Source organism: Lycium ferocissimum, chromosome 10 (assembly GCF_029784015.1).
Source record: "Lycium ferocissimum isolate CSIRO_LF1 chromosome 10, AGI_CSIRO_Lferr_CH_V1, whole genome shotgun sequence".
Classification (NCBI taxonomy): Eukaryota; Viridiplantae; Streptophyta; class Magnoliopsida; order Solanales; family Solanaceae; genus Lycium; species Lycium ferocissimum.
The window spans coordinates 2,591,927-2,605,881 of record NC_081351.1 but is presented as its reverse complement, the minus strand read 5'-3'; the positions used below and the strand labels follow the sequence as shown (position 1 = coordinate 2,605,881).

General features: G+C 36.6%; 1 protein-coding gene across 1 annotated transcript; it reads right to left on the bottom strand.

Annotated features, from left to right (window-relative positions):
* Positions 1-10,936: 10,936 nt before the first annotated feature.
* LOC132033568 (uncharacterized) lies at positions 10,937-11,787 on the bottom strand. Its single transcript, XM_059423575.1, has 2 exons — positions 11,742-11,787; positions 10,937-11,529 (listed from the first exon to the last, which is right to left on the bottom strand). The coding sequence occupies exons 1-2, from the start codon at positions 11,785-11,787 to the stop codon at positions 10,937-10,939; spliced, it is 639 nt and encodes a 212-aa protein (XP_059279558.1).
* Between the last annotated feature and the right edge of the window lie 2,168 nt (positions 11,788-13,955).

The following is a 13,955-nucleotide window of genomic DNA, read 5'->3' as shown; positions in this document are numbered from 1 at the left end:
TTTTGTGAACCTAATCATCATCTATTGCGCATTAACTTGTGAACCAAAAGATCTTGCCATCACTTACATGCACAGCTCTTTTGAAAATCAGAAGGTCTTGCCATTTAAAATAACTGATCAGGTTTGTTTGCGTGCTTATTTGAATGATATAGCTAGGCCCATTTTAAGGGTATAGGTTGTTGGAAACCCGATAGAGAACCACAATTTATTTCAAGACCAACAAGATACGTTAAATAATGAATTGGATGGAGTGGATGTTGATATCACAGATAATGGAAGTAGGGCTGACCAGATTCCTATACCCAAAGTTGCGAGCATTACAGTGGGCACTACACAATCAACACTGTCTAGCCATATTCAAGATGTGTTAAATAATGAATTGGATGGAGTGGATGTTGATATCACAGATAATGGAAGTGGGGCTGACCAGATTCCTATACCCAAAGTTGCGAGCATTACAGTGGGCACTACACAATCAACACTGTCTAGCCATATTCAAGATGATGAAACAGGTTTTTATAAAGGAATGTCATTCAAGAACAAAGAAGCACTAGCAACTTCGTTGAAACTTGCTTGCTTGAAGAAAGATTTTAGAATCAAGAAGGTGATTAATTCACGTACTGTGTATTGCTTCAGATGTGTACATCCGGAGTGCAAGTGGTGGCTGATGGTTGTGAAGCTTTGAAGTTCTGATAGATTTTGTATCAGAACCTACATAAAGCATCACACATGTGGTTCTGAGCACATTACGAGCCATAATCCACACGAAAGTCATTGGTGAATACTTCAAAGATAGGTTTCCTAATGGTAAAGGCCCATCTACAAAAGATATGAGTCACTCAATTCGTACAGAATTCTGTTGTAAGGTAAGTTATTGGAAGGTCTGGAAAGGCATGAAGATTGCACAGGCTTTGACTAGGGGGACACATGAGCACGGGTATGCGATGCTTGATGCGTACCGTTATATGCTTCGTTCTGCCAATCCAGGAAGTAAGATGGCATTGAAGGTTGATGAAAATGGAAAGTTCAAGTACTTTTTTGTAGCCTATAAGGCTTGGATGCTTGGTTTTGCGCAAATGAAAAAAGTCATAGCTGTCGATGGAACATTCTTAAGGAGCAAGTACGAAGGAGTGTTGTTGTCATCAATCGCACAAGATGCGGAGAATCATATTTTTTCGGTGGCATTTTGTGTAGCGGACAAGGAGTGTGATACTTCGTACAAATATTTTTTTGAACAAATGAGAAGCTATATAGAGGATACCCCTGAGTTATGCATAATTTCTGATAGACATCCAAGTATCAAAAAGGCGGTTTCAATTGTCTTCCCTACATCTCATTATGGTTTTTGCATAAGGCACCTTAGGGAAAATCTGAGAACCACCTTTCACAATGGGGAGGTCATATCTCAATTTTATAAAGCAGCAAAAGATTACAGTATTGATGTCTTTAATGACCCTTTTAATCAAATCAGAGATATGGTTCGTGGGGCCGCCGAACATCTTGAAAGTGTTGGATTCCACAGATGGAGCCGGAAATAGGTATTTGCACATTTCTGTTTCCAACAAGTCACACATCTGCTGCAACTAATAGGTTACTTATAGCAATAGATGTTCTACTTGTTGTTATTTTTCCAACAGCTGAGCCACTTGTTCCAACACTAAATATGTTTGTTTTCTCAAGTATAATTTTATGACGACAAACACTACTGAGTCGGTGAACTCAATGTTCAATGTTGAAAGAAAATTTCCTATTACTGCTCTATTTGATTACATAAACATGAGGTTTGCTGAGAAATTTCATGAGAGGCGTATGGAGTTCATCGACTCACCAACCATCCTTGTTCCCTCAGTGGAAAAAAATATCAAAATTTGTCAACTTGGGGGATAAGTTATTGGCTTATCAAATTGCCAACTACAAGTTCAGCGTCATCGGTCAGGGTTCAGTTGCTACAGTCTATCTGCAAAGAAGATCTTGTACTTGTAGAGTTTTTTACCTGGACAAAATACCTTGTCCACATACTATGGCAGCGCTTCGAGTCCAATATTGTGAAAATTTTGAAAGGCGAATTTATGACTACTCATCTCCATATTATAAGGTGGATAATTACATAATTGCATACTGTGAGGAAATGAATCCCGTGCCTTCTGAAGAATCTTGGGAAGTTCTTATGGAGATTTTAGAGAGAGAAATACCTCTTCCACATGCTGATCCGAGCAAATCGGGAAGAAGACAGACAAAAAAGAGGCATGGAATCGGGAAATCATTTCCAACGAGGAAAAACAAATGCTCCATATGTAAAACAGCTGGCCATAAAAAAACTACATGCCCAAACCGAATCGGTCCATTGTTGTTAATTTTGCAATGTCTTGTAATAATAATTACTATTTTTGGTGTTTGTGAAATTGGATTTTATGACATTTTTATGTTGTTCTTTCTTATAATGAAAAATTGCATCGTTGTTTGTGTTTGTGAACTTGCTTTATATGATATGTTAATCTTACTCAAATCACCAATGTATGTTCTGTGGTTTTGCAATTTCTGAACAGTTTCCAACAAGTAATAATTCTGTTGTAACAGCTCTATAATCGGACTTGTTGCATCAACTAAGTCACTTAACTTGGTTTTCCAACAAGTGACACGACTTGTTACATCAAGTTATTTGGTGTTTTGAGTTTTTATAACAAATAGAATGAGTTGTTGCAGAAACTCCATAACTTGTTATGTTTTATCAATAAGTGATATGACTTGTTCAACGACTGTGTCACCTGCTGCAACAGATACTGCAATTGCTGCAACAACTATGATATGAGTCACATATATTTAGTGATCAACAAAGGGAATCAATGATATTTAGTGTTAAACAAAGGAATTCAATGATATTTAGTGATTAATATATTTATCTACTAACATCCTTAATGGATTAGACTGTAATTTCATTGGTTAGATGGGTAATTCTAAGATTATTCTTCGTAAATCGAGCGATCGTTGGAGTTATTTGATGAGAACTACTTGATTCACCCATATGTAGTGATAAATAAAGGAAACCAATGATATTTATTGTTCAATAGATGGACCTAATCAACTTGATGGTATTCTGAGTCAGGACATATGATCAACTAAGTGTATTCTTCCCAAATTGAGTGATCATTGGAGTTATTTGATGAGAACTACTTGATTCACCCATATTTAGTGATAAACAAAGGAAACCAATGATATTTATTGTTCAGTATATGTACCTAATCAATTTGATCGTATTCTGAGTCAGGACATATAATCAACTAAGTGTATTCTTCCCAAATCGAGTGATCATTAGAGTTCTTTGATGAGAACTACTTGATTTACCCATATTTAGTGATAAACAAAGAAAACCAATAATATTTATTGTTCAATATATGTACCTAATCAATTTGATGGTATTCTGAGTCATGACATATGATCAACTAAGTGTATTCTTCCCAAATCGAGTGATCGTTAGAGTTATTTGATGAGAACTACTTGATTCACCCATATTTAGTGATCTATATACATTTACAATATCTAGGTATGATTTCGTAACAACTAAGTAACTTGTTTAAACAACTGAGCCATCTGTTGCAACAGATAAGCAACTTGTTACAACAAATTATCAACTTGTTGCAACTTCTTCAACAACTGTTAGATTTGTTACAACAACTGACCCGTCTGTTGCAACAGATGAGAAACTTGTTGCAACAGATTACCAACTTGTTGCAACTTCTTCAAAAGCTGTAAAATTTGTTGCAACAACTGGCTCATCTGTTGCAACAACTGGCCTATCTGTTGCAACAGATTATAAACTTGTTGCAACAGATTATCAACTTGTTACAACTTCTTCAATAGCTGTTAGATTTTTTGCAACAACTGGCTCATCTGTTGCAATAACTGGCTCATCTGTTGCAACAACTGACCCATTTGTTGCAACATATTATAAACTTATTGCAACAGATTATCAACTTGTTGCAACTAATTATCAACTTGTTGCAACTTCTTTAACAGTTGTTAGATTTTGTGACTTTTTTGAAACTACAGAAACAACTTAAATACTTGCAAAAAATGTCTTAGAAAGGTACTGAACACCTAACATATACTTAAATTACATAATGTCATCAACATCTACCATAATTCACCAATGACATAAAGTAGAAAGCTAAAATTAATTGTTCAACAGGCCACATTTAGGCTCCAAAAAACACAAATTAAATAAATTGTTTATCAGCCCATCTTGGGGCTCCAACACCTTTTCAATCACACCTAAGGCCCATCTCCACTGCATCTTCCCCACAAAGTTGTCACTGATTAGCCTTTCGAGTTTTGTCACAGTTGTGCCGGTAAGCAAAGCCTCTATAAAAGCAATTGACCACGAACCACATGCCCTACTAGTGTCATCGTGGGGGAGATTGTTGCACTTATAGAATTCCCACGGTTCATTGACTAACTTTGCAGGCAAGTGTGTGAACATGCCACTCTGTTTCAGCAACTTGGGCCACAATTCCAATACTGGCTGCATGTAACAAAATAAAGCATCATCTGGTAGACAGGAACATTGTAGTCGTAAATATTTATCGCTCCCTTTTCAATCTTGAACACGAGAGTGGCAAAATGTGTGACATTAATGTTCATCACTGTTAAAACCCCCTTGAAGGTAAAGACGTGAGCATTGAAGGAGAACGATCAAGTGATAGAATAGCTAAAGGAAAAGGTATGTGAGGCTAGTCCTTTCTTTCTAAGGCATGAATCTTATGGCATGATTTTCCTCCAGCATTGCTATCCTTTATAATATCTCTTAAGTTACTCGAACCATTCTCTTGTCGTACTCTTTCTTTTTATACTCACCCACTTTCTAATGTCATATCATTCAAGATCTCTACAAATAATTCTCAGCTCTTTGCACTAACCCATGAGCAGCCACTCGGGTAGGGACTAATAGCTCTACAATAATTGACCACTTCATCATCCCACCGAAATTTAGCAAGTCTAACCTCCAAAGGCACGACATTCGAAACTGTACTCTCATTTGTCAAATCTGTGTACCTCTTGATAATGTTATTGCAAAAGTTGAGGTCCAGGATTATGTCAGTGGAATCATAGTACTTTGGGAAATTGATTTGCCTTATACACATCAGGCGAGACTTCATCTACGTGCTAAAGTAAAAGTAGTAAAACAGTTAGTTACTTGTTGTAACAAATAAGCAACTTATTGCAACAAAATAAAGGACTTGTTGCAACAGCTATTTAACTTGCTGCAACATATTTAATAAAATGAAGGACCTGTTGCAACAACAAGTTAACTTGCTGCAATAGATTCAACAAAATAAAGGACTTGTTGCAACAACATACTGAATTAGATAGATATATACGAGTGTTGAAACTTACCCAATCCTCCCACCAAATATCCATGCTTGTCATAACCTTGAAGTCTGGAGCCCCAAATTCATGCATTGAGTACATTGTTTTCTCACTCTTTTTGGATTTGAGCACAGTGTTAAGCTTTTTCTTTCTTTGGGCATTTACAAGGCTACATTGTCCACCTTCTTTAGCACCTTTGGCCCAACATCAGGAAGAGGAGTCTCAATTGCCTTACTGGGAGTAGCAGCAGGTTTCCTTGATCTAACTGATGCAAGTGCCTTGGCAATTGCTTTGCCCCTCCTCCGAACATGAATAGGAGTATAGGGTGAGGAAAGGTTCTTTGATGGATTGATACCCCTCTTGAATATCAACCTCTGATAGAGGTGTTTGTGGCTTCTTAGGCACACGCACCAACTCTTTAAATTTCTAACCAAATTATCCATTTTCTCCTCGTGCAAGTGGTGCATTCACAAGAGACGAGGCACCTTAGAGGTACCGCACCAACATCAGCAAATCTTCTACCACTCAATCTACCACCACTAAAATTACCACCAAATCCTTCAACACCACTAAATCCAGCAACTTGAGTAAATCCACCAATATCAAGATCATCATCTCTTAATTTTTTCCCAAAGAATACTTGTCGGGACATCATCACCAACACCAACACCAACACTACCACCACCACCACCAACATCAACAGGTTGAACAACACCACCAACATCATCAACACCAACATCACCACCAAAGAACAACACCACCAATAGCATCAACAACAACATCACCACCAAAGAACAAGACTACTACTACCAGCAACAACATCATCAACCCTAGTTGATTCCCGTATGGGTCATACCTCAGCCCACCCCTTGAACCCATCAATCAATCTGTCAGGCACAGATTCTATGTGCATAAAGGTGACAAGGCATGGCATCTCCAACTCTCTTATTGTAGGCACAAGCCATGGGTGCACAACCTACAATAAGAAAGTAAATATATCAAAATAGTGCTAAATCATGAAAAGAAAAACCTATTTAAAAGAAATTATCAGCTCAGAGGTTATTGCAACAAGTTACTCATCTGTTGGACATTGTCCAACAGATGTGTAACCTGTTGCAACAGGTTACTCATCCGTTGGATAATCTGTTGGATATTATCCAACAGATTAGTAACTTGTTGCAACAGATTATTGTACCTGTTGTAAAAATTTACTGTAACAGATTCAGAAGTTATAAAATTAGCAAATAAAGTGATCTGTTGCAACAAGTGTGATACTTGTTAGACATTGTCCAACAGATGGGTAGCTTGTTGCAGCAGGTTTCTCATCTGTTGGACATTTTCCTACAGATGGGTAACTTGTTGCAGCAGGTTACTTATCTATTGGATATTGTCCAATAGATTAGTAACTTGTTGCAACAGATTATTGTACTTGTTGTAAAAACTTACTGTAACAGATTCAGAAGTTATCAGATTAGCAAATAAAGTGTCCGTTGCAACAGGTGTGATACTTGTTGGACATCTTCCAACAGATAGGTAACTTGTTGCAGCAAGTTACTCATCTGTTGTAAAAAACTAGTTGCATGTTATAACAGATTCATCTGTTAGGTAACTTGTTGCAACAGGTTACTCATTTGTTGGACATTGTCCAACAGATTCATAACTTGTTACAACAGATGCATATTTTGTTGCAGTAAATTACAAAAGCTGTTGCAATAACTAGTTATCTATTGTAAATTATTTAAGCTTACAGAAGTTAAGTTTATTCTATATGAATGTGTTCTAATACTTACATCTTCCTTAGGGGGGTTGAAAAGGTCAACACTCAATTTTGTATTTGTCACGACCTAACCCCGTAAGCCGTGACTAGCGCCCGAACTGGGCACCCGTACATACCAAAAGCCAAAAATAGAAACTCAATTAGTTAGAAAAATTTGGGCAGAGTTTCCTCTGTTTTTCTTACTAACCAAAATTAACCTGCACGCAGAAAATACCAACAAAGGCCACACAGGGCCACCATATTCATATACATATATATAGGCGAGCCGACAAGGCTGCCGCGGTGGATAAACCGCCCATACATATAATACATACACGCACATAACCCACATACATGTCCACAGGCCTCTAAACAGAATAACGAAAACATATGACGGGACAGGGCCCCGTCGTACCCCTGAGTAATAATCTATATGTGTATCAAAGAAAATATATACCAAAATATGTGAGCTCCGGAAGAGCACTCCCGAAGGATAGATGGCTAACGGTGGATCCTCAAACCGAGCGTCGGTACGCGCGGCACGAAACGCAAGAAAGGGGGTCAGTACGAAATATGTACTGAATATGTAAAGCACAGAACACAATAAATAGGATCATAACCAGGCTAGACTGCATCGAAATAAGTACAGAACTTAGGAAATCAAAACTTACCCATGAGTCGTATATCACGTATATCCATATCATATCATCAAGTCATTATGCACATATAACGTACCCGGCCCTCCAGGGAGGGACTCGGTGAATAAAGTCATGTAAACATCATGTATAGTAAGTAGTCATGTAAGCATGTAATCATATGCATATGCCATACCCGCCCTCCAAAGGAGGGACTCGGTGAGTAGGATTATCAAATGCCATCCTCGGCCGCCATCCCCATACCATCACACCATCGTCATAATATATGTACTTATATAAGCGTGCCCCCCTCTAGTGAGGGGACTCGGTGAACAATGCACGAGACCGTGCACGATTACATACCCGGCCGGGACTCGGTGAAAGACGTATAAAGCTTGCACGAGCAGAGTAGTGAGAAAACCATATGCAATACCAAACATACAATATTTTGTAGAGACTCGATCATCATAACTTGGATGATAGACCTTATAGCAAACATTTGGTAACAACCAGAGCATGAGTCTTTCGGAGATCAGAAAGTTTTGTACCAGACTAATCTTCCTAAAGTAGTTACAAATCCCAAAATAGGTCATATGATTCAAATAAATAATTATATCGTTAATCTTTAGGAGTTGGAAAGGTAGTTTAAAATATCTCTTAATTTTTAATTCAAAAGTAGTTCAAGCGGATTAATAAGAAATAATCAAGGACAAAGTGGGCCTACCTCGGTCAAATGAGGTGGCGTACATAAATTACATATATTGAACTTCGTAACGTCAATCATAAAGATTCTAAGGTATTCGGATTTCACTTACACAAGTCCTAGAGTTCGACAATCTTTCTAATCGTTGCACAATTTTCACTTCAATTCTACCGAATGAAAATGGGCTGTTTTTGGACGTAAATTCCGAGGAGTAGGTCGCCCTCTAGGCTCGTATCAAAGCCTATCATACCTAGGACGTGCCAAGAAAAGAATAGGTAAAGCTTTACATACCTTATATGCCCTTACGCCTTTCCAAATTCACTTCCCGTTTCGCCAAAATCGCAAATGGTCACATTGACCGGTTACTATTCATGAGACTTACAATTTCCAAGCTTAACCAATATTGTTCTATAATAATTTGGGCGCATCTCCCTATACATATAGCATCCCCGAGATTCAACTCTACAAATATCAACAACCAAACCAACAACAATACCAATAACATCAACAATTTAATCGAAACGCATTTTAACAAATATTGTCTACCTTTCTACATAACACATCAACTTCCAATCTAACTTCACACTTTCAAATCAATATCATTATTCTCATATTCATTTGCTAATCAAGATCACTCCAACACAATCCGAAATCATTTCATATCGTTTTACAAAATGTTCACAAAATATACAAAATATACAAATTCTCCACCAAAACCATAATTCATCCGAAACTTCTAATCTTCAACGTACATATTCATAACATATTTCCATATTCCATTTCATCGATAACAATAATCATATTTGCACCTTAACCACTTCATTTCCATAATACCATGAAATCATACTAATATGTCATAACCTTCTACATTCCATTTCCATGCCAACCTAAACCATTTTTCCTTCCTTTACACTATAAGGATTTCAACGATACAACTAACATATTCAACAAAATTAATTCATTCCCGTTTCTTCATTTTGCACCACACGGCCAACACTCCATTTTCACTTCAACCAAATTCATTCAACTTCCATTTTCCAAAATAAAGTCCATCACCACTACCACTAGAACATAACGTAAAATTCAACTCATCACATGCATACAACAATATACACATACACGGCCACCTATATATATACACACCCATCTTGCAAACTTCCATATTTCCATAGTTTCTACTTATTGCTATATACTACAACACAAACAAACGTTCATAACATAATAAAAAGGGATGAATTCTTACCTTTTTCTCCTTGGTTCTTCACTTGTCTAAAGTATGAGATTGAGAAAACTAATGCTTAATCTTCCAAAACAACTATACCAAGTTGTAGAGAGGCCTTGAATTAGTGAGAATACAACAAGAAAATAATTTTTGGAACAAGATTTTTTAGGGCAAATTTTTCCTATCTTTGGCTCTTATTTTTGCTCTTCTTGTTTAGTTTTTCTCCTTCTCTTGTTTCTCTTGAATCTTCTAATAGATAAAGACCCCTTATATTAATTCCTCACATGATGAATTATATTGGGCTTGGATCATTTTTTTCTTATTTTGCATGGCCATGGCCGGCCACCCCATTTGGGTTGGGCCTTGATTTCCATCCAATTTTTTTTTGAGCCCAATGACTTATGGATCACATTTTGTAATTCCCGAAACTAATTTTCGGAATTCCAATTTTGCCCCTAGCCTTCCTCAACACTTCCATATTAATATTCTTCCGTAAACAGCTCATGTGCTAAATAAAATCAATTATTACCTTATTCCTTACAAGCCAAATTATTTCCACTTTTCCCGAATACGCAAAAATACGGGATATAACAGTATTGTTCCTGGCAATCAGCCATCTAAGAATTCTTGGAAAGGTAACTTCTTCGAAGTATTCCTTAACTTGATGCCAGAGGTGAGGAATGGCTTCAAATTCCCAAGCCTAGAAAAAAAGATGCCATCAAAAATTAAAATAGTGATTGAAATACAACAAGAAAAAAAAAAGAAGATAAACATTGAAGAAAGTTTACCATGAAAGCCCAAGGAAAGCCATATAGGTTGACCGTCTTCCCCGTTAGCTTCAATTTTCTCAATAAATATTCAACAGCCAACCAAAAGCTTTCAAGACCCCAGGAATAGTTGTTGAAGGCATCATAGTCCTCCGCAAGTTTAATCAATCCAAGTGGTATGTTGTTGTTTATGTCTCTTGCCCAAAAAACACTGTACACAAACCAAACTAAGCACAGTGCCTCCTTGTGCTTTTTCGAGAAAGTTTTGGACTCTAAATCTTCCAACAATTTCTTCTCTTTGTAGCTCTTTTCCACTAAGTCTACTAAAGAGACATCATTCTTAGCTTTGGAATCCTTTGCTTTCTTGGCTGGCTTAGGAGTTCGGGATGGCTTGGTTAACACAACAGTAGGAAGAGGCTCACAAGGATGACATCTCAATTCGATAACTATAGCAAACTCCTTCATGCCAAAGCAAACCGGCATGCCACATTAATTAATCCAAACCTCATCCTTTCTATCAGAAATAATCCTACGCCTCAAAAGCCCAGACGCCATTATCATTTGAAACCGTGCGCCGGTCTCTTGAGGCAAATCTAAATAGAGCCCAAAGCAGCTAGCCCTAAAGAAATTCTCCAACCCCTGCTGTCGAAGAATGCCCCTAAATTTGTCAAAGCCCTTGCCCATGCTTGATTTGACCACAATATCACCGGACAAATCATTATTTTCATTCAGTGGAATCCTCATGCCGTACTTTTCAATGCTGAAACTCTTGACGACCTCATCAATGGAAGGTCTATTGGGATTTATGGCAATACTAGAAGACTCAAGAATATTGGCATTCACATTATGTTTTCTCTTTTTTCTTAACTCGGCCAAGGTCGTCGACATGTGATCTGGAGATTCTTCTTCTTCTTCATTACCCTTTTCAGTTTCTTCATCTTCTTCACTTCGTTCATCTCCTTCATATCCTTCTTCTCCATCTCCTTCATCATTTTCTTCATCTCCTTCAACAACTTTTTCATTAGCTTTTTCACTTTCTTCTCTAGTTTCTTCATCTTTGTCTACTTCATCATCTCCTTCATCTATTTCATTTTCTTTATCTTATTGTTGTTCTTCACTTTGTTCATTTTTATCTCTTTCTTTTTCATGCCCAATAGAAACTTCTACTTGAGAGGTTTCGTGGGTTTCCTCTCTTTCTGAAGCCCCAATTTCACTGACTCTTTCCTCTAGATTTCTTGATTCACAATAGCACTCACAAGTTCATCTAATGGTATTTGCACCTTGGCTCTTTTACTTTCTCCATCAGTTGGTTTCTCTGCTTTTCTTGTAACTGGAGCCATTTTATCTACACATATGAGATAAAAAATAGTTTTAATTGATTAGTGCAACATTCAAAGTAAAAAGGGAAAAAGAATCTTAACAACAAGTAATCGGTTATTGCGACCAAAACACACAACAAAAACTTATCACTTGTTGCGAGCATTTTGCAAATAAATAAAAAACAAAACACGAGCAAAATGTTTTGATTTTTTTACAACAACTTGTTAATATCTTTTAACACACTTTGCAAAAACCTCAGCAATTGTTTTGATTTTATCCAACATCTGTTGGATAAAATCAAAACGTTTCCTAAACCATACCATGACAGCAACAACAACAACAAAAACATCTAATTTTAACTACAAAACATCTATATTTCACTACAAACACACAACCATCACAAATCTCACTCACAACTTAAACAAAATACACCAAATTGGAGGTTTTTAACCATGTCAGCAGATATTTGCAACTATCAAACAAGTGATGAATTTACTGCAACAGTTAACCTCAGTTATTGAAAAACATCAACAAAATTGCAAGCCCTTTTTCCAAAACACTAAGGAGAACAAGAATAAAAATAGCATCAAAAATCATAATTTCATAACCACAACCACTATTTACAAACTCACAAACCCTAACAAGTGCAACAAATACCCCAAACTACAACTTCTCAAACACAAGACAACAAAACAAACAACATTCAAGACAAACCCATGTTCTTCTTCATCTTCTCTAACCAAAATCATCATTTTCACACTTTGATTTTCAAACCCTAACTTTTGAACCAAGTGAAAGAAAAACTTTACCTGAGAATGAATAGAGAAATGGAGAGAGAGAGAGAGAGAGAGAGAGAGAGAGAGAGAAATGAGCAGCAGCAGTGATGAGGAAGAACAAATTGCTCGATTTTGAAGAGGAAAAACGAGATGAAGGAACTGGCGATGGTGGGGGTGGTCGGTTTCCTTTGCCGCCTAGAGGAACTGGTTTTTTTTTTTAAATAATGAAGTTGGGATCATAGGGGTTGGTTGGAAGGTTTTGTATACTGTGTGTGGGCTTTTGTAAAAGATTAATAAGTTTTAAAAATTATAATTTAGTCCCGTTTTAACTTAATCACATTTTTAAGACATGTTTGACCTTGGCTGGTCAAACTTGTCACCATTTCTAATTACTGAACTTTTTTGTCACTTTTAGTTTATTTTTCCATGTAACTTATTTAGGAATCCTAATCACACTTTATATCATCACTTTCAAATGATTAACCTACATAATAAGTAGGCGCATGGCATGTGAGACTTCAATTTTAAGTTTTGATATGAAATCAATGTTTGCTTATCAAAATTACACAAATCTTCAACTTCAATTTCAAATTCTCTAAAAAGTAGCAGTTCAATTTTTTTTTAAATGTAAAACTTGACCTATAAGTTTATATTTTATAAAAAAGATCCATCATTTTAAATTTTGCAAACAAAAAAAGAAACAGAAAAAAGAAAAAAACAGACTCGTGATCGACATGAAGAAATTGTCCATGCCATGTGGAAAGGATTATATTAAAGAATAGCGAGTTACTACTATTGTTGATTTTTTTGGACCAGTGAATCTTTATAAAATTCTATGTATTTGAAAGTTTGTAATAGCATATACTTGCAAGTCTTTATTTATAAAAGGAACATGGTGATATGTGATTTATTAATGTTGTGTCTTATGATATTTCGTTACCTTGTTTATAAAATATGGTTTGCTCATTAGTAAGATTGTATAAGAGTTCAGAAGTTTTGATAATTTTCACAAATTGTGGAGTTTTCATTATGAGGAAAAAGTACAACATAAGAAATTCAAATTGCATGTACAAACAAAATTTCAACTTCATATCAACCTGATTTCAAATCATGATTTGAAATCATGTCCAAACGGGCCCTAATGTCACGACCCAAACCGATGAGCCGTGACAGGTACCTGACCATTACTGGCCAAGCACCCCTATGCGTGCATCTACTTCTCACTGACTGTCCTGGGCCCATGTATAATCTGTAACTGTGCTATGCTGTCTCCCGAACAATCAACGTAAAAGACACCGTACCGGGAACTCACGACCAACGCATACATATAAGCATGAATACTGTGAATAACAGCGTGAGCCGATTTGGCCGCTATACATATATACTGTACAACAAAATACACGCCGACGAGG